The 19,618-nt window shown below is 35.8% G+C and overlaps 1 protein-coding gene across 2 annotated transcripts; it reads left to right on the forward strand.

Annotated features, from left to right (window-relative positions):
- The first annotated feature begins 813 nt into the window (after positions 1-813).
- Positions 814-19,183, forward strand: LOC126971568 (WD repeat-containing and planar cell polarity effector protein fritz). Of its 2 annotated transcripts, none has more exons than XM_050817874.1 (13): positions 814-996; positions 1,072-1,370; positions 1,447-1,571; positions 2,580-2,746; positions 3,941-4,055; positions 4,899-5,123; positions 6,380-6,513; positions 7,844-7,964; positions 8,817-9,082; positions 9,660-9,823; positions 11,406-11,950; positions 13,794-14,015; positions 17,439-19,183. In XM_050817874.1, exons 1-12 carry the CDS (start codon positions 920-922, stop codon positions 13,992-13,994), a joined length of 2,439 nt encoding a protein of 812 aa, XP_050673831.1. In that variant the 5' UTR covers positions 814-919; the 3' UTR covers positions 13,995-14,015; positions 17,439-19,183. The 2 variants fall into 2 exon arrangements, with proteins under 2 accessions (XP_050673831.1, XP_050673830.1); XM_050817873.1 differs by having other exon boundaries at positions 13,794-13,965.
- Positions 19,184-19,618: the final 435 nt, after the last annotated feature.

Here is a 19,618-nt window from a genome sequence, read left to right on the forward strand (position 1 = left end):
CGGCACTGCATTGTAATGGTTAGGGCGTATCAATTACAATCAGTTGAACGTCCTGCTCGTCTCGTCCCTTATTTTCATAAAGGAAAGGAAAGGAAAACGAATCGCAACAAAATTTTAACTTGAAGCGTAAAACTTGTTGGGAGATTGTTAGTGTACTAAGAGGAAACAAACTTTTTTTTCATTACGTTTGAGACGGTCCTTGGGCTATAAGTAATCAGTACTTAGCATTGACCTCTCTAGCTCTGAGCTCGAATCAAATTTTCAATAAAACAAGATTTTATATAGGGATTGTGATCCAATCTTTCTATAACGCGTTTTAAAGTTATTTCAAACTAGCGGTGATAGAATTTAATTCTTTATTTGTCTCTCAGCCTTGTTCGGTTAAGTCGGGCGAACGAGCTGGCCAGCTCATAACATTGAAAACCACATCTCGAAGGCATTATTCATATTAAAAGGGGCGAATAGTATTACAATTTTATCGTGCCGCGGTTAATTACGCATTCTCAATGACGCAGAGTTCGATACGTCCCTCCACAAATACCTCTTCGCGGTCGGTAAAAAGTTATTTTGAAAAAATATTCTCGCCATAACGGTATCAATTATCGCCAAATTTTCCTATCGAAAAATCACCATTCATTTATAATTTATAAGTTGTTATTATTTATCATAGTGTCATAATTAAAAAACGAACTATTTTTGATGCTCTGCAGCAGAATAATGACACTAATATTCTCAGCTCAGCTCACGGTATCACCTGACGTTGACTTTTGACGTTGACATTTTAGAATTTAGTTTAAACTTCCGAACTCCAAAGTATAATCACGGCACGACAATGGAAATGGGTTAATGTAAATAAATAATTGAAAACTTTTTAGTTTCGACTTTAAACCCAAAATATGGAAAAATTGTAACAAAAATCATGTTTAGTTATGATGTTAGGTTTTTCTCAAACGATGACAGTATTTGTATTAAAAACAATGACCTGAAAAGTTTTAAGTATGTGCTTGGTTTATGTATATTTCCGATTAAGTATTTGTACACTTTATATAACTTACTCTTTATGTAACATAGGTATGAAACTACAAAGAAACTTGAAGATTCTATATATGATCATGGGAAGCGTAACTATTGTGAACGACGCGGCGGTTTGTGGAGAAGCCAAAAAGTCCCTCATTTTCGGCGATTAGAATCAAAACTGAGAGAGCTTACTGTACTAGCTTGCGAATGGAGCAGTGATACACTTGCCACACTCGTCTTCTCCACTGGAGCCATTGCTCATATAACTATAAAAACGAGTACACTGGACATTACTCAAATTTTATTTGATAGATATTGTGTTGGAAAATTGATAGGTCAAACTGTTTCAGATGGTACATTTTATTTATTAATATATTATTATAATTTACAATTAGCATTTGGTACTTTATTTATTCTATTGTGTTTCAGTTGTATACTGTAGAAGTCACATTTTATTTGTTCATCCCGAGAAGGTAGCAACATTAGTTGTTTTTGGGAAAATAAATTCAAATAATGTGCCAACTAGAATCTCAGATAGGGAACCTCATTTACAAGTGAGTATTAAGCACTTAGTTTCTATATTTATATTCATTATTTTCTGTATTATGAAGTAAGGAGAGTAACTGCACAATATCATAGAATGAATGCAGACAAAAGTGGTAAGGTCAACCTAGGCATACATACATTCCAAAATTGGAGATTTTTTTCAAATGGGTATACAGATCAAAATTACAATGAATAATTGAAAAAGCTTACTTATTACGACTTATATGAAAAGGTTGATATAAGTGTAAATATAATATGGTCTTACCATGGCAAATTGAGGTCCATAATCTCTACCAAAAGAATGTGTATCGCAAAGAGAATGTAAATACTACGTAATAAGAGGTGGGACTGCCTGAGTAAAAATTTTAATTTAGGTTAGCATGAAGCATGCAGTCATTTCACATAAATTTGAAAGCAACTGCTTAAAATATAGTGGATTTCGGTTATCTGCTTCTTTTACAAGATTATAGCCGTCTTCTCTCAATGACTGCATGTTTCATACAATCGAGTGAACCACTTTTTTCTTAGAGAGTTTCACTAGCCTGGTGTATCTGTGTTTGTTTTTGATGACCAGATCAGCAATGACATAATACACTATTTAATTATTTAGAAGACTGCAAAGAATTAAATTTCTTCTCTCAGAGTTTTGTTTGTTTCTGATGTGTGTAAGTCATGAGTCATATGAGTATTTTTTTTTCATCAATTCACACAGGTTGTAATTTAAGTGGAATGGATAAATTAGAATAATTTGTAAAATGATGTAGCTGTAAATATTTATTTAAAAGTGTGGAAATTACTAGCTAAAAGTTTTTAACTTTTCACATTCAAATTTCATCACTGATCTGTGTAACTGTAGGTTTGACCTAATTGGACTTAAGTTTGATGAAATAAATACCTTTATAATTATTTTCATGCATGACTGGATGTTGAAATGTAAGATAACCTCTTTAATCTTTTCTATTATTGTAACAATTTTTTTTCCAAGTTAAATAACCTTGACACATATTCTGTTTTAGAGTCTTGAGCTAGGTGGTAGCTCGAGGCGTACAGAGAGGCAGGTCTCATCATGTGAAAATGGGAACAGTGTCAGAATATTGGTTTGGTGTACTAATGTAGCAGAACCAGCCCCATGGACTCCAGTTATTGAGGATCATGCAAATTTACACCTGTACCATATTGATGGGTAAAAGTTATTTAGTTAAAATTTACTATTTTCTATCTGTCTATGTAACAGAATCTTTTAACCTAAAGTTCACCAGTGTCAAGACTTAATTGATATATAGGGATGCAACGATTCTCAGACCTACCAAATATATCATACTACAATTATTGTATTTGATTGCCATCTTGCAACCTTATTGCGGATTTGTGGATGGAATAGAATATTATAAAAAATGTGATACAAAAATAGGTGTTGATCGTAGAAGGTTGAAAATTTAGAGTTGTATCTTTTTTTATGCCGTATCATAAAAAAAAATTTGGCCAAAAAAATTAAACTAAAATTTAGGGGTGACACCCTTAACATTTAGGGGGAAGAAAAATAGATGTTTTCCGATTCTCTAGCCTAGCCGTTTCGGAGGAGTTCAATTACGTACACCGTGACATGAGAATTTTATATATAAGACATACTAGCCGTTCCCGCCCATTGCGCGGGGCGAATTATGAAAGGAAATAAATTAATGTAGCAACATTAGAATTTGAAAATTCGATCTCGCATCAAATGGTGGGAGTTTCATGTCGATACGATCAGTGGTTTAGATGTGGTTGAGCCTCAAACAAAGACCATTTTCATTATATATATCTAGATATCCAGATAATTTTACAATATACTGGCAAACAAAGTTTGTGAGAGAGAGTAACTCTTTAACAGAGGTACAGCAAGATAGAGGCTATTTTTTATTTTATTTACTTGCTGACCCAGCAAACATTGTATTGCTGATTTTAAATCGCGATAGAAAAGTAACTGTTGATCGTAGATGGGTGAAAATTTGAAGTTGTATGTTCTTTTTAATGCTGATTCATAATCAAACAAATTAAAAGAAAAATTTGATGAAAAATAGATGTTGTTCGATTCGCAGACCTACCCAATATGCACTCAAAATTTCATGATCGTTCAAGCCATTTCGAAGGAGTTTAACTAAAAACACCGCAACATGAGAATTTTATATATAATATAATAATAATAATTTTTATATTAGATATTTGGATTTCATATTACATAATACTTTTATAATTTTCAATGTTTAATATGTTCAAAACCATGATCTGGCTAACTTGCAACATACTTGACTTACACCTTGTATATAATTTTCTTTGAACTGAATAGATTATGAGTATTTGTCAGATGTCTTAATTAATCAGATTATTAATATTGCAGGCAGCAAGTGTCCTTAATTGCTTATCATCAACTAGAAAGCGAAACATTATTTGCTCAAATATCACATAGAAATTGGAACATAATACATATTGTAGAACAAGCGTCTTGTCACAAGGTAAATGAACGTCACAATTATTAAACAAAGGACAAAATAATTAATAACAATGACTTGCCTAATCTTTGTTAATAATTGCAATAGCTTAATTTAAGTGTCATATTTATATAGAACTGAACTCGGTGCTAATAGTGTTTTAGAAAGGACCTACCGGGAGCACAATAATCTTTTCAAAACTACTCGTGTTGACATCCACTCCTCCTCCCCTCAGCATTACAAAAAAATATTGCAGCAATTTTTCAATGCAGAAACCACATAACTTATGCTTTGTTTTGATTTATATCCTAAATTTAATTTTTAGTTTTTTTTTTCACTTGTTCACTTCTACATTATAATAGTACAACACAATATTTTTTCATTGTAAACTTGCAACCCCGCACTTGTGCAACTCAAAAATGCATGCTGGTTTGCCCGTAATTGAAATTACACCAATATTTATACTTATTTTGTTATTTTTATAAGCTAGTAATAGTGTATAACCTGTTGGTGAACCTAAATAAATAAATAAATATGGTTAAGAGTTAAAAAAAAGCATGGAGTTAGTACCCATAATAAGAAATGTCATATGGTACACAAAACCCAAGATAATTATATCCAAACACTTTGAATTATCAAAGTGCTGGTATTAGTAACCAATTATTATAATGCAAATTTATTTCTGCTCCATTTTCTTACGAATATTAAAAGCTCTCCTACAATTGAGGCAGTAAATGTCAGGGAGATATCCAGTAAATATGTGTAAGATTGACCATTATTTTTTTTTGCGATGGACCACTGTTAAGTCTCTTATTGAGTAGTAGAAAGCATTATTTACTTTAACGAAATAATATCATAAATTTTCAGAGTGGTGTCGAATTAATTTGGATTAGATTTGACATCCCTAAATCTGACAGAGTGACGCAACTGTCAACCCTAGATGAGACAGTGACACACGCAGTGCTGCCATCGCCCGCGCGCCTCGCTCGCCGCTCCCCGTGCGACCAGAGGTTATTGGCCGCATGTGTGGACGGCTCAGTGCATATACTACACCACATATCAGGACTAACACACTCAATAAGGGCAGGGTTTGTAAGTGTTTAAATTTACAGACTACATCTAGAATTAGTAAACAACCATTTTTTTTTATAACAATAAGGGACGAGACGGACAGGACGTTCAGCTGATGGTAACTGATACGCCCTGCCCATTACAGTGCAGTGCCGCACAGGATTCTTGAAAAACCCAAAAATTCTGAGCGGTACTTGAGACATAAGATGTTAAGTCTCATTTCCCCAGTAACTTCACTAGCTATGGCGCCCTTCAGTTCGAAACACAGTAATGTTTACACATTACATTTTCACGTCAGAAATAGGCGCCGCTGTTGTACCCATAATCTAGCCGGCATCCTGTGCAAAGGAAGTCCCCCCACTGGTAAGACAACCATTGTTTACAAATGTAAATAGTAGAATCATGTATTAGTTCAAATTTAAAGAATATTCCGCCGGTGCATTTTGGTTCCCTAATTGCGTTTAGGCTTACTTTCTTTCTATGAATGTAATATAATACTTTTAGCTGATAAAAAATAAAATATTTCACCAATAAATATGAGCAAAGATACAGAATCTGCTACCTTAGATATATAACATTAAAAAAATTATATGTGCATATAAATTCATATAAAGTTAAAATTAAATATTTAAAAAAAAAACTTAAATTTACAAAGGCGGAAAAATAGCACACTCTGTAATTCTACGATTCCGAAAATATAATCATTTAACCTTTGAGTTTTAAAGTTAATATTTACTTTAGTGAAAGTACAGACATTATCGTAACTTCAAAAATATTTAACTTCAGTGATAATTTAGTCAAAAATATATAACTTTGGCTTGAGGCTACCACCACATATTAGCATTTACCTACTTATCATAGTCATTCTTATATGAATATTCATTCCGTTTTCTCATTAGTTTTCGAGACATGATTTAATACAAGTACTGATACGCAAGTCAGCAAACCGGTATGAGGGAGAACGTCGCAGATCGGAGGGTACACCGCTTCCTTCACATAGCAACAGACAAGCCGCTAAGTTAGTTCACTGTATGAAATACTAATGTAACTCTGTGATATTTGCACAAAGCTGTTTGTCGTTAAAGTTGCTGTAGCCTTCGTACTTCTTACCTTGAAAACACTTGATTGTAGCTTTATAGTAAAATGCCAGCTGAGTTTCTTGCGCCCATTCTTCTCAGGTCTGAGGCAGACATTCATTAAGTGATTTTGAATCCTATTTTGGATAAATATATTTGAATGTGAATATTAAATAAGTATAACTTGTAAGTATATTCCAGATAGCAACAGATGTGATATGGGCTGGAGAGCTAGTGGTAGTCAGCGAAGAGTCAGGCAGGCTCCAGTGTTTTGACCGAGCACTGTCTCTTTTACACCATCACACTAAGTGCCTGGATCTCACCTCATATTTCCGGTAAATATTTTCTAGGTAGCGATTAATACGCAGAATTTTCAAGGTATTATAAAGTTGTGAGTCTAAAGAATTATAAATGTTCTGATTATAAATGTAAACCCTTTGTTTTAATACACAAACAAAATTTGAAAAACAAAATTTTATGAACGATGCGGGATTCGAACTTGTTCAACTCTCATCCTGTAAATGAAGCCACAACCTGAGAGTTGAACAAAGCAAACAGAATTTTACTCTTTTTCTACTTACTTGCGGTACTCGAACGTTTAGCTCAGTGGTTTAGAGCACCGGCACAGAACACCGGAGGTCGTGGGTTCAAATCCCGCATCGTTCATAAAATTTTGTTTTTCAAATTTTATTTGTGTATTAATCCTAGAAGTGAGGGTTATCACTTTTAAAAACATAACAAATTAATCCTTTGTTTAAATGTTGATATTTAATCAAGAAATATTGCAACTGGAAGCAATAGTAAAGTATATATATAAGTAATAGTTAAAATAATATAGTTTGTCATAGCCGAAACTTATTTGATAAAGTACCAGTTAATTTCTACTGTGAACATCGGACATGCTAAGATGCCATCTATCGCTGTTGTAACTCAACCCTAAGTTAAAACCGGTAGATTTGCTACCGGTTTCAACCGGTTTCGGGTGGCGTTAGGCGCGACAATCGCGTGACACTCACACACAGAAGGTACTGTCAGAGACGTTCTCAGGCGCCTCTCCATTGTTGACACCACGTTGGTTTCTGTAGTGCCGTGCACCGGTGGATGCTGTGTGTGGCGAGAAGCAGTAAAGGTTTTTTTTATGAAAATAAGGGACGAGACGAGCAGGACGTTCAGCTGATGGTAATTTATACGCCCTGCCCATTACAATGCAGTCCTGCTCAGGATTCTTGAAAAACCCAAAAATTCTGAGCGGCACTACAATTGAGCTCGTCACCTTTATACATAAGATGTAAAGTCTCATTTACCCAGTAATTTCATGTGTTTACACATTACTGCTTCACGGCAGAAATAGGCGCCGTTGTGGTATCCATAATCTAGCCGGCTTCCTGTGCAAAGGAGCCTCCCACTGGTAGGTGGTATAAGCATTGTTCTTTTCACAGTTGTTTCTATTACGCCTACCAAACAATATACAGTCCACTTCTAATATCGAACATTGACTCTTAACGGAATCAATATCAGAAACCTCACAATTACTCTGTCCATGGAGATCCTTAAAAACGTTTGATTTGGATTTGTACTTCACAACTTCGCATTAATCGAGCGCGAAATTCTTAAAAAAAATTAGGTAAATTTTTATAAGTATGTTTAACTTTGTTTTTTTTTTAGGGAGTCCCGTAGAATTCAAATCTTAGCGACCCATAGCTTTGGCAGCGGATCACTTATATTGGCTATGTTTAATGGTGGGCCACTCAGTTTATTACGCATCAACCATCCAAGATTGATCAAGGTACGATTTTTATCTAAATTTTTTTATGAGAAGAAGAAACTTCCCGCTCAGGATGGATTTTTTTTTTCAAAGTTGCAGTCTTTCACTTTTCTAGATTAATAACATTTCAAGACATCTTTTTTTATTCGATCCATATAAATTGACTTTGCAATAGACATTTATAAAATACTAGCTGACCCAGCAAACGTGGTGTTGCCATGTAAAGTAAAAAGAAAAAATCAAGAATTAAAATTTTTGGGGTATTAAAAAATAGATGACGACCGATTCTCAGACCTAACAAATATTAAATCGTACATAAAATCTATCAACTATAGGTAGCTAAAATTATGTTTATACCTCCTGAAAAAGGCAGAAAGATATAAAGATTCTAATTAGTTATTCATTTTAAACTATTCTTTCAATTTGATTTCTGAACGACGTGGGACACGTCAAAGGTAAAACAAAATTGTTGTTTTTATTTGATTTTCCAAGCATTTTCATATTTATTCACCTTTTAAACCTTCTCTGGACTTCCACAAATAATTCAAGACCAAAATTAGCCAAATCGGTCCAGCCATTCTCGAGTTTTAGCGAGACTAACGAACACCAATTAATTTTTATATATATAAATTTTTAGAGTAATTTGCCTAACTTACACTTATAATAATTGTTTTCTCTAAATTACTATGAGTTAAACCTATTGCTAAAGACAACCACAAGCTAGTTCCAAGTCGTCTCACCCTTGAGTTAGTCTGCAGTTAACTAATAAGACTTACTGAGCCATTTTTAATAATACTTTTAAGGTCTGAACTTTATTATAAAAGTGTGAACATTTGACCTAATAGCTTATTGTACTAATACATTATATTTCAGTCATGGCTCAAACTCAGTAGGCCATCAAACGCCATAGAACTACTGCGCACATTAGACTGGGAGACTGAAGGTGACGAGTGCCTGCATGGGATAAGTGAAGTGATCACCTCAACTCTACGGCGATCGTTTGATGTGAACTCCGAGAGCGCCATACAAGGCGCGTTGGCCGTGTACTTGGCGCCCAATGCGACACTCCCGCCATCTGCTGTCAAATATGCACCACCCGTGCACGATCTCGCCAGGAAGTTCTTCCATCACCTACTCAGGTAAACACCTACTCCATCTCACAGAAGATGTGAACATTCGAAAATCAAATGACAATTACTTTATTCTGCATCTATTACTACCGTGAAGCAGCAATGTGTAAGCATTATTGTGTTTCGGTCTAAGGGTGCCGTAGCTAGTGAAATTACTGGCCAAATGGGACTTAACATATTATGTGCCACTCAGAATTCTAGGGTTTTTCATGAATCCTCAATGTCCCGCTCGTTTCGTTCCTTATTGTCATAGAAAAATCATTTAAGTGAAGGAAATGACACTATTTGTGAATACTTTTTACCATTACTTTGAAAAAGTTTGAGCTTTAATGAAGAAAAATGGGCAGGAAATTGTCACTCTTAAATCAACAGTTACAGGTTCAGTGTTTTACAAATTATTTTAATTATATTATATTATCTTATGCTCAAATTTCAATTGCCATTATTTTTGTCAGCATATATCTGGGATAGATAGTAAACAATAAAATCCACACTGATGTTTCTGAGGAAATTTTTGAAATTTTCATTTAGTTCTTGAGGTACTACCAGATTTGAATTGTATTTGATCTGTTCCTGTATATATCAGGCGTGGGCGAATAGAGACGGCGATGAGTCTGGCCGTGGAGCTGGAAGCGTGGGATCTGTTCATGGACGCTCGCTGGGCCGCGAGCAGAGCAGGGCTGGAGGACCTGGCACGAGAGGCTGCAGCCTGCGTGGCCCACTATGCACCAAACCATACTGACGGACCTGGTGAGCGACATTATAATTTTATATTTGACATCTAGAAGGCTTGCTTCGTTTTCAGAGGACACAATGAATACAACAACGACGATAGAAGATATGTGCACACCTATGTGAAAGATACCGATATTGATGAGTACCGATGTGCAATGGAATTAATGACGAGGAGGGGAAAGCTGCTTATTACCTTAACCCGTCGTTGTTCTGTGTGGTGGCCAGTTGAATGCCTCTTTGTAATTACACATAATATGGTAAACAGTATGTTATTTTTAAGTGATATCCCCCACTTCTGGGATTAAGTCTTCTTTTTCGTCGGATTACTCTTGACAGAGCAGTCGTGGTCACGTCGAACGACGAACGATTCTACGCCAGTTATCCCTGGCTGTTGCTTCTCTGGCACATTTGTTGAGGGGAGTATGGGTTAGGGCTTTGATCTGGTCTGTCCAGCGCATAGGGGAGCGTCCTCTTGACCTACTGCCGTTGACGCTTCCCTGAACAACAAGTCTCTCTATGGCATGCTCTCCACGTCGCGTGATATGTCCGAAGTATCTGAGGATACGGGCTCTGACTATAGATGAAAGCCTTTCTTTCACCTTGAGCTCTTCAAGTATCGAGACGTTTGTGCATGGGATTACGTATACAAGTTTAATTTACATCAACATTCATGTCTGTCATGTGCTTCTCGGTCTACGTCCCAACGACAACTTACCAACTGAGCCAACCGCTCGCATGACGCATGATCCGTAAATCTTAATGTGTCTTGTTCGACTCTCAGGTTGTGGCTGCGTGTAGGATACTTTACAGTTGATAGCCTGCTCAATCCAATATATGCATACGAGGAAATTGACTTGAGATGTCGCTCGTCAGTTTTATTAGTGTCATCCCTCACTTCTGGGATTAAATACTCGGGTTGGTCCCCGCGCTGGAGAGCGCAGGTTCGAATACCGCATCGTCCATAAGTTTTGGTACAAATTAAATATACATTTATGGTATATGTGGTAAGAAAGGGGCTTTCCTCAAGAAAAACTCGGGACTAGAGAGAGAGCATGTCTGGCTGTGATATAGATCACTTTGCTACATACTTTGTTCGGTTGTCCTAGTGTTGCTATGAAAATGTTCAGAGTATTTTTTTTTTTTCACAAAATAAGCAGATGCGATTATCATTAAAAAATATTTTTGTATCTCATTATAAACGAACAACACTCTAACATTATCAAATTGTGAATACACAGACTTACCGGCTGACAAGCCTTAACACTTTTACTGCTAACCTTAGAAAGGGAAGTCATTGCAGTGCGGCATTTCGTAAACGTCTTGCCGGTAATGCGGAAACACACATAGCGTGTAATTTTTGGGACCTATTATATTATAGAAGGAGTTCTATTCGCTTGTTCATGTAGTGTCAGAGTCTCCTAAAATATTTTTTTTTCCAGTTTCATTTTATTTTATTAATTAATTATTATATTTGTATTACTTTGTTGTAACTCGCCTTGTATAAACTTGGTGATATTTTATCAACTTTAAGCTGTTGTTTTATAAATCTAAGATTACCTTTACTAATTCATTAAAATCTATTTGTTTTATTTTCCAGGTTCAGAATGCTCAGATTCGTGTTCCCAATGCAGTTCACAATCAACGGATTCTGAGGTCGAACGGAGCGCTATTGAGAAAAGAAAAATGAATCCTCCCCCATTGCCCCGCGTACAACTGCCCCCGCACCCAACAATACCCGTTCCTATCACACACAACGAAGCCCCGTCTACGACAAGTATACGCCCAAACTTACATCAGTACCTAGACAAAGATGATACTATTTACATCAAAAACGCAGAACAGATGCTCGGCATGAAACAATCACAGCAGAACAGATGGAACAGCGTGGATGTACTGAATTATAGCAGAATTAATGAAGGTAGTAAGAAAAGTGGGGAGTTGCAGCAATATGGCAAGGTTTCCACTCATTTCAATCATTTGTTCCCCGATTTGCCGACGTATCGTTTCAACAGCGGTGTGCACTCGAGTAATGCGAATTTCAATGAAAGATATCGTCAGGATAAGACGGTTTGGACTGGGCCGAAACCGCTTGAGAAGAATAAGGTTAAGTTTTCTGATACAGTTACTGTTGCTGTTGTGCCGGTGAGTAATTTTATTTTTAAATTGTTTCTGTCCTTTGACGTACAATTAACAACTAGACTCCCAAATGCCTATTAAAAGGTCGTCAAAAAATGTCCGAGTGGCGTTGTATATACGTACCTATACATTAACTTATATAGATGACATTAAAGCATTCATTCAAGTTAACAACTTATTTCCTGGCAGTAATGTTCAAAATTTATTGTGTACGCTCATTCGAAGCTCGGGTGCGAACACGATGCATGAACATCTTCTTTTGATTACAATTGAAATGTAACAATTTTGTTAAAAATAAAGGGAAACTTACCTGAAATGCAACACTCGATCCTTTTTAAGTTTTGATATGCTGTTATTTAGGCAGTTTTTCACGTTAGTTGTTATTGCGTGGCGTTGTATTCAAAGCGCGGTTGAAACATAAGCCTAAGAGTTTTACTTCAGACAATTTTTGAGCGTGATTTTGAGTCAAGTTCTTTATTGTACGTCGATGTTTCCGTCATTTTATAGAAGGGATATCTGCTGATTGATCTATGGCATAGCTTGATGGCGTGGCTACGTGATAAACTTATGTGATGTGATTAATTTAAATCTATATCTTTCTAAAATGTCATTCATGTGGGGGGACCTGGACTGAACTTTATAATAATGTGAAAATTAGAAAGACTTAATCTTATAGACACTAGCTGTGACATGTAACAATATCCCTTTTCAGTTTTTACATTTATGTATCAGGTTAATTTATCTATCAATGCATGTTGCATGCAAATGTGGTGTAAATTTTTAATATACGAATAATAAACGATTATCGTATTTTTCTCTCGATTATTTTTGTAGATCGGAGCTTATTAAAACCTCCCTTTTAATCATTTTTGTGCATTTGAACTCTAAATAAATTTATGGACAAAAATGCCACAGTCAAATTCTAACTAGAGTAAATTTTGGATTCTCGATAGATTAATCTGATGAATAAAATTATTAAAAGATTCACATATGTCATGTTTATTCCTCTGGTGTTACAAGAGAATATGGACGGCGGTGATCACTTATTCAGGTGACATCACCAAATAATACAACATAATTGAAAGGATCGAGAAATGATTCAAAGAAAATTTATAAAATTTTGCATGTTTAGTTAAGTATATAATTGGGATTTTTATGATACTTATCCGAATATAGTTTCCGGGTCTCTTTTTTTTATGGAATCGCAGGACAAACGAGTGTACGGGTCACCTGGTGTTAAGTGATCACCGGCGCCCACATTCTCTTGCAACACTAGAGGAATCACAAGAGCGTTGCCTCCTTTAATGTGTACGCGCTTTTTTTGAAGGTACCCATGTCGTATCGTCCCGGAAAAGGACCACCGCACAAGGAAGCTCATTCCACAGCTTTGTAGTACGAGGAAGATAGCTCCTTGAAAACTCCTCTCTGGGTGATATACATCACAAAATATTACCATGCGATTTAACCTATAGACATGGCTAAGTACCTAGTTAGGGTACATCCCAAGGCTTTGAATTTAAATCAAAGACAGTTTTGTCCATTCAATATACGTATATTAGCATAATATGATCTTTGTACCTGAAAGAAAGAAGGGAAAGAAACATTTATTTAATAACACACACACAAATAATAAAATGAATCAACTTAAAAATATACAAATATAAAAACGTGTTGTGTTCAAAAAAGGAGTCACTCGGCATGTGTTTCAACACAAGTGTGTTGCAACGCTGATCTTCTGTGACCCCCGCGTGACACGTGAACCACAAGGTCACCTCGATGATTTGATAGATATGAATGATTAGATATTGTGTTTGTTTCCATTCTTCTCATTTTTCTTGTATTATTTTAGACTCAAACTCAGTCGGATGTGGCTCGGGAACTAGCGGATAGTCTTCCCCTCTGTCCGCCAAACAAATACCTCACGGCGTTCACACCGCAAGCGCAGAGCACTCAGGCGAGAGGGCACGATCTCCCCTCCCGCTCTATCTACCCGAACGACGACGCGCACTCGGCCACCTTCGGTACTGCACTCGACTACGTCGAAGTGTGAAGCATGCCAGCACTATAACACGTGTGTTTGCACATTCTTGCATGATTAACCTCTAATTTAGATATATTTGAAGTTATACTTCTTTAGGCGCGTTATGAAAAAAATGTTGAGAGTGAAATTTTAAGATGCGCGCGCATCACTTTAACACAATAGTAACAGGGTGAAGTTGGTTCCTAAAATTTTCTGACATTTGCGACATTCGTTATTTTTTTTAGGTTTCTTCGTCCATTATTAGGATAGCAAAGGGTTCAAGTGCGTACAGCCGTATTCGTCATTTAATAATTCTATAAAAGTAAAATAGCACGACGAATAAATAATTTTAAGGATTATTGCTGTTAGGCCAAAGAAGTATAACTTCTTGCGTGTATACATAAGTACACTTCTTTTATATGAAAGCATGATTCTAATTCTTCTATTGCACATATTTTTTCATAATTATATAGCAGTTATGAATGACCACAAATAATAGTATATTGTGACACAAATGAGTAAAGTTGCACGAGGCTGTGGGTAGCAGTGATTGCATTACATAAAGTATATATTATTAAAATGTATGTGTACCGGGCTATTTATATGTACAATGAGCCCTCCTCTGTTTGTGACAGAAAAAGATCTGGTGGAGGAAAGCAGTAAGGGAAATAATTCGAAGAATAATAAGAGACGTAGTGGTAATTTCTTAACAGATAATTTAAAAAAGAATAGGGTGGTAAAATCGAAACAACTACTGAAGCAAAGAAGATCACAGAAAAATATTGTTTACGGATGAGACTTTGTTTACAGTTGAGCATCATTTTAATAAACAAAATGACTCTATTTATGCTCAAAGATCTGAGGAAGTTTTTGATATAAATAATTTGATAATAATTAATGTATTTCGCCTTAATTAGGGACACATTTATTTATAACAAAAATATAAACGGATTTTCAGCGGGATAAAACCTCTTTGCTGTTACAAAAAAAACTATTGCCCGGTTAAATTGAAAATGCTCTGTTTACACTCATATAATTTGCAGTTAGGTACTAACTAGACTTTGTAGGGATAATTCTATTATGCACTAGTGGCTCAGAATAATTCTATTATGCACTAGGGTTTATGGCCCTAAGAATGAAAATAAAGCTGACTTTACGAGCAAGTGTGTTGAAAATATAAAAACAATTTATTAATTTTTCCTATTAATTATTTCCCAATGAACAATGATTGGTGTAAGATTTGTGTACTTGTTACGTCATTAATTGCTAGTTAATATAAACAGAACTGTCAGTTATTATAATAAAATGGGATGGACTGTTATTCAATCATTTATTCCTGATACTATTATACTAATTAATAAAAATCAGTATATACCATTATGCCTATATGCTTAAAATGCGATTTTATTGTTATAATTTACACATAAAATATATTTTGAAAGAATATGTTAAAATACTCAATTAATTTATAATTACTTTTTTATTTCACAACAAGAACTATAGCTTGTCATGAGATGTTAGAAATATGTTTGTTGTTCAGTTTTAATCTCCACTCTTAAGTGCCATATGTATTCCGTTATTAACAACACTTGCATGGTGCACGCATTACACGACTTGATATATTTAACATTATTATTTATTAATGACTACTTGAGGAGTTGTATACATCACTAGATTTTAACTACCAAAAAAAGGTCTGCCTATATCCTCCCCAGTTCAACCGGAAGACATCCACTGCTGGACAAAGGCCTCCCCCAAAGATCGCCATGACGATCGGTCCTGCGCTGCCCTCGTCCAACCTACTCCGGCGATCTTGACCAGATCATCGGTCCATCTTGTGGGGGACCTACCAACACTGTGGGTGTCTTCCGGTACGTGGTCGCCACTCGAGGATTTACTGCCCCAATCTGTCCGTCGAGCTATGTGCCACTTCAGTTTCGCAACCATCTAGTGACATTGTGGGTGACTTTGGTTCTCCTACGGATCTCCTCATATCTGATCTCCATTGATTAAGTCTTCCATGATTACGATATCGTCTGCAAATCGAAGGTGTGTGATGTATTCGCCGCTGATATTATTACCCTGTCCGTTCCTGTCCAGAAGCTTGAAGACATCTTCCAATGCAGCGGTCAACAGCTTTGACAATATGACATTGCCTCGTCTGAGAGGCTTCGAGATATGATTCTGGAGACGGACTGACAAGGTGGCGTTTCTATACAAACACTTGCACAATGCTTCGATATATCGATAATCAATGTGGCACTCCTGAAGAGACTGAAGGACCGCCCAGATCTCGATCAAAACAAAGGCCGATCGATCCAATAGTCCACGAAAGCCAAGCATAGTGGCTGGTTATACTCCGTCGTCTTCTGTATAAGCTGCCGCAGCGTATATATGTTGTCTATGGTGCTAAAGCCTTTTCGGAATCCAGCTTGTTCAGGAAGCTGGAAGTCGTCGAACCTGCGTACGAGACGATTCGTGATAGCCCTAGAAAACAGCTTATATACAATGGCCCAGAGTAAAGTCTAAAGTTCTTAAAAAGCGTTTTATCGCCCATTTTGAAGAATAGCACCACTCAACTTCTGTGCCATGCTTGCGGTGTTTTACCCTTGACGATGATGGAATTGAATAGATTCTGAAGGATCTTAAGCGCAGGAGTACAACTAGCTCTCAGAAGCTCGGCTGTAATTCCATCAGCACCCGACGCCTTGTTGTTTTTAAGCTACTTTAGGGCCATACTGATCTCCTACAGGCTGACGTCTGTGATATCTTCGACATAGGGCGGGTTAATTTGGCTCTTGGGTCCTCTTACCAACAAGGTTCAGCCTTTCAGGTGCCCGTGCAGAAGTGTATAACTATCCGTAGAACTACTCGACTTCCCTCAAAAGTTCGAGTTTAGACGAAACGATCCTGCCGTCATCGGTCTGCAGCTTCGTCAGTTAGCTCTACTCAATAGACAAATCTCGTGCGAATATTATGGAGACTCTATGGCCACCTTCACACAATCTGTGTTATGGCGGCGTATATCGCGAGTCAATGACTTGTAGATTTGTCTATTTAGCTGCCCATACTGAGAAGCATCGTCCGGGGAATCAAGGGCCAATTTTCGTATTACATCCATCAATTTGATGGTAGATTCTGAGAATTTTCCGATTCGTTTTGAACGGCTGGCCTTAAATAACTTAGTTCCTGCAGTTTGAACAGCTTCCACAAACAAAATACTCTTCCACGTCAACGCACTCACCGAGACATTCGAGTTAAAAGTTTCCGGGTTTTGGATCTGGATGGGTGCAGATCGGATCTTAGACTTCGATCGATCAGTGTTGAATTTATATTCAATTTACCTCTTAATATGCGGTGATAACGGAGACATCATTGAATATATGTATTTTGGTCGACATATTGAAGTCAGTCTCATGCCTATGCCTATGTACAATAGTTAAGATTAATCATTAATTAAAATCTTTTTTCCAGCCTCTTCGTCTACCAATCCGCCTAAGATTAAAGTCGTCCACTTTGGTATGGTATAGGTAATTAATGGAACAGTATTATGAACTGGATATAATTGTTATAGTTAAGTAATTATTACAGTTGTTTTATTTACTATAGACCGTGTCAACGTTATTTTAATAATAAATTATTAAATTTAAGAGATGGTGGACCATTTACAAGTGTTGATATAATTTTGGTCCCACAAATAAAATCTATGTATATTGTATACCTAATATATATTTTACCCGGTTATTCATAATGAAACGCTTATCGAAGGCATAAACCTATGTTTTAAGCCTATTGAACGTTCGATAGAATCCTTTATTCATAATCTTTCATAAATATCTGATAACTAACATGCCTCTTTCGTAAACAATCTTCCCATTTCGGACAAAATGACGTGATTTTAATCTATGTATCGAGTTTTTAGAGCTTCCTATGTTGAACGTGATTGTGAGTATTTGTTTGTGGTACGTCAATGTAACATCAATTACACAATATCGGAAATATGATATTTTGCACTATGACTACCATTTTGAGAGAGAGTGTATAATGAAGTTTTAAACCGCCGATAATTCATTATGAATAAGACCATCTAAATTCTTGTCCACATACAAAGAGTGAACGAAACATCTCTCTTCTCTTTCGCCCGCCTCGCGACATTCACTCTCTCATTCCATAGCTTTCTTTTTCTGTCGTTCGATATATTATGTGGATCCGGCTTCACTGCTCAGCGCACGTTTACACAGCAGTCCGTTTAACATGTCTTTTTTATCGTATACATACGTTTTCATTCGGCGAAAGCGTATGTAGTTGTATAAGCCACAGATAACAGAATTAAAACACATCCGCTGTATCAGATCTTTTGTTTTATGATTGATTGTCCACTATTAGGTAATATTGCTACATAGAAATCAGAAGGATACCTTCTACGTTATATTGTTATTATGTTCTGAAAACTGTCACACATAACCGCTGTTCTACGATTAACGTCCGCTTTCTATAAGTAAATCCTAAATTAGCGATCCGATATATTTAATATATAAGAATCTTGGATATGTTTTGATTTGCGCATTTCAATAATGATTTAGGGATTACGTACGTAATGGCGATCTCTTTTTTCAATCGATCTTTGGGAGAATGGATTTTTTACTTAGTAACTATTAATATTTATGGGTATGAAAATTTAAATTGCAATATTGAAATGCAGATTTAGGATCATTCGCCGGATGACATAAGGACAAATCAGGTTGTAAAATAATTGTGTTTTTAGGTGAAAAGGTGATAATTTTAGTTAGATTTGTTGATTTATAATCCGTCCAGTAATTGTAAGTAATGCCTAAGTAGTTATAATAATTTATAATTTGACTAGACCTCATTATATAGACTATTTCAATGGTTGTGATGAATGTGAGTCTTCCTTAACAGAATTATATAAAATACATTACTTTCCTTTTACTATGTTATGGAACATCTGTAAGTTAATGATATAATATTAAGGGACATTCTATGCGTAAAAATATATTTATTATGTATTGTTATTTAATTATTATTAGCAGCCTGCAACGGGTGATGTTCTAACAATTTAATGTTTTTAGATTTATTTCAATTCTGAATTTAGATTCCATTACATTAACTTCGTTATACTATAGATATTAATAAAATCTGTAATATATTATGCGCTTCCAGAAATACTGTATTTTTAATAAAGTCTTATGGATTATTTATTCGGTAGTTTGATTTTGCCCTGTATCAATTAGATTGCGCGATTCGCAAGGAACGTCTCGCTTAAGGCCCTGTATCTACGAAAGCTGAGAGGAGAGGAGATAAGCCGCGAAGAAGTGCTGTACTTATATCAACGCTGTCGGGTGTGCGAGGCGTGGGGACAGGGACTTGGGATGCCCGGCCGCTCACAAAATCAATATAAAAATAATAGTTAAAAAACTAAAAAGCACGCTTTATATAAAATTTAACTAAAAAATAGAAAATAAATTTAAATTGAAAATAGTGTGAAAAAAATATATTTTATTGTAAAAAAAGCGTAGTTTTTTTTTAACTATTATTTATTTTTCATTTTTTAGTCAAATTAGTGTAATGTCGTCCTAGATAAAAAGTTTGAGCGAAATCTAGCCGTTTAAAGTGGGTCAAAATCGCGCCCAAAG

The sequence above is a fragment of the Leptidea sinapis genome, chromosome 24, assembly GCF_905404315.1.
Source record: "Leptidea sinapis chromosome 24, ilLepSina1.1, whole genome shotgun sequence".
Classification (NCBI taxonomy): Eukaryota; Metazoa; Arthropoda; class Insecta; order Lepidoptera; family Pieridae; genus Leptidea; species Leptidea sinapis.

Excerpts from the sequence above, each read along its gene's own strand:
- LOC126971568 (XM_050817873.1), top strand. The coding sequence starts at position 920 with ATGTTTAGTTATGATGTTAGGTTTTTCTCAAACGATGACAGTATTTGT. Across the intron at positions 4,056-4,898 it reads AACAAGCGTCTTGTCACAAG|AGTGGTGTCGAATTAATTTG; the intron begins GTAAATGAACGT and ends ATAAATTTTCAG. Across the intron at positions 13,966-17,438 it reads CGCGCACTCGGCCACCTTCG|CCTCTTCGTCTACCAATCCG; the intron begins GTACTGCACTCG and ends TCTTTTTTCCAG.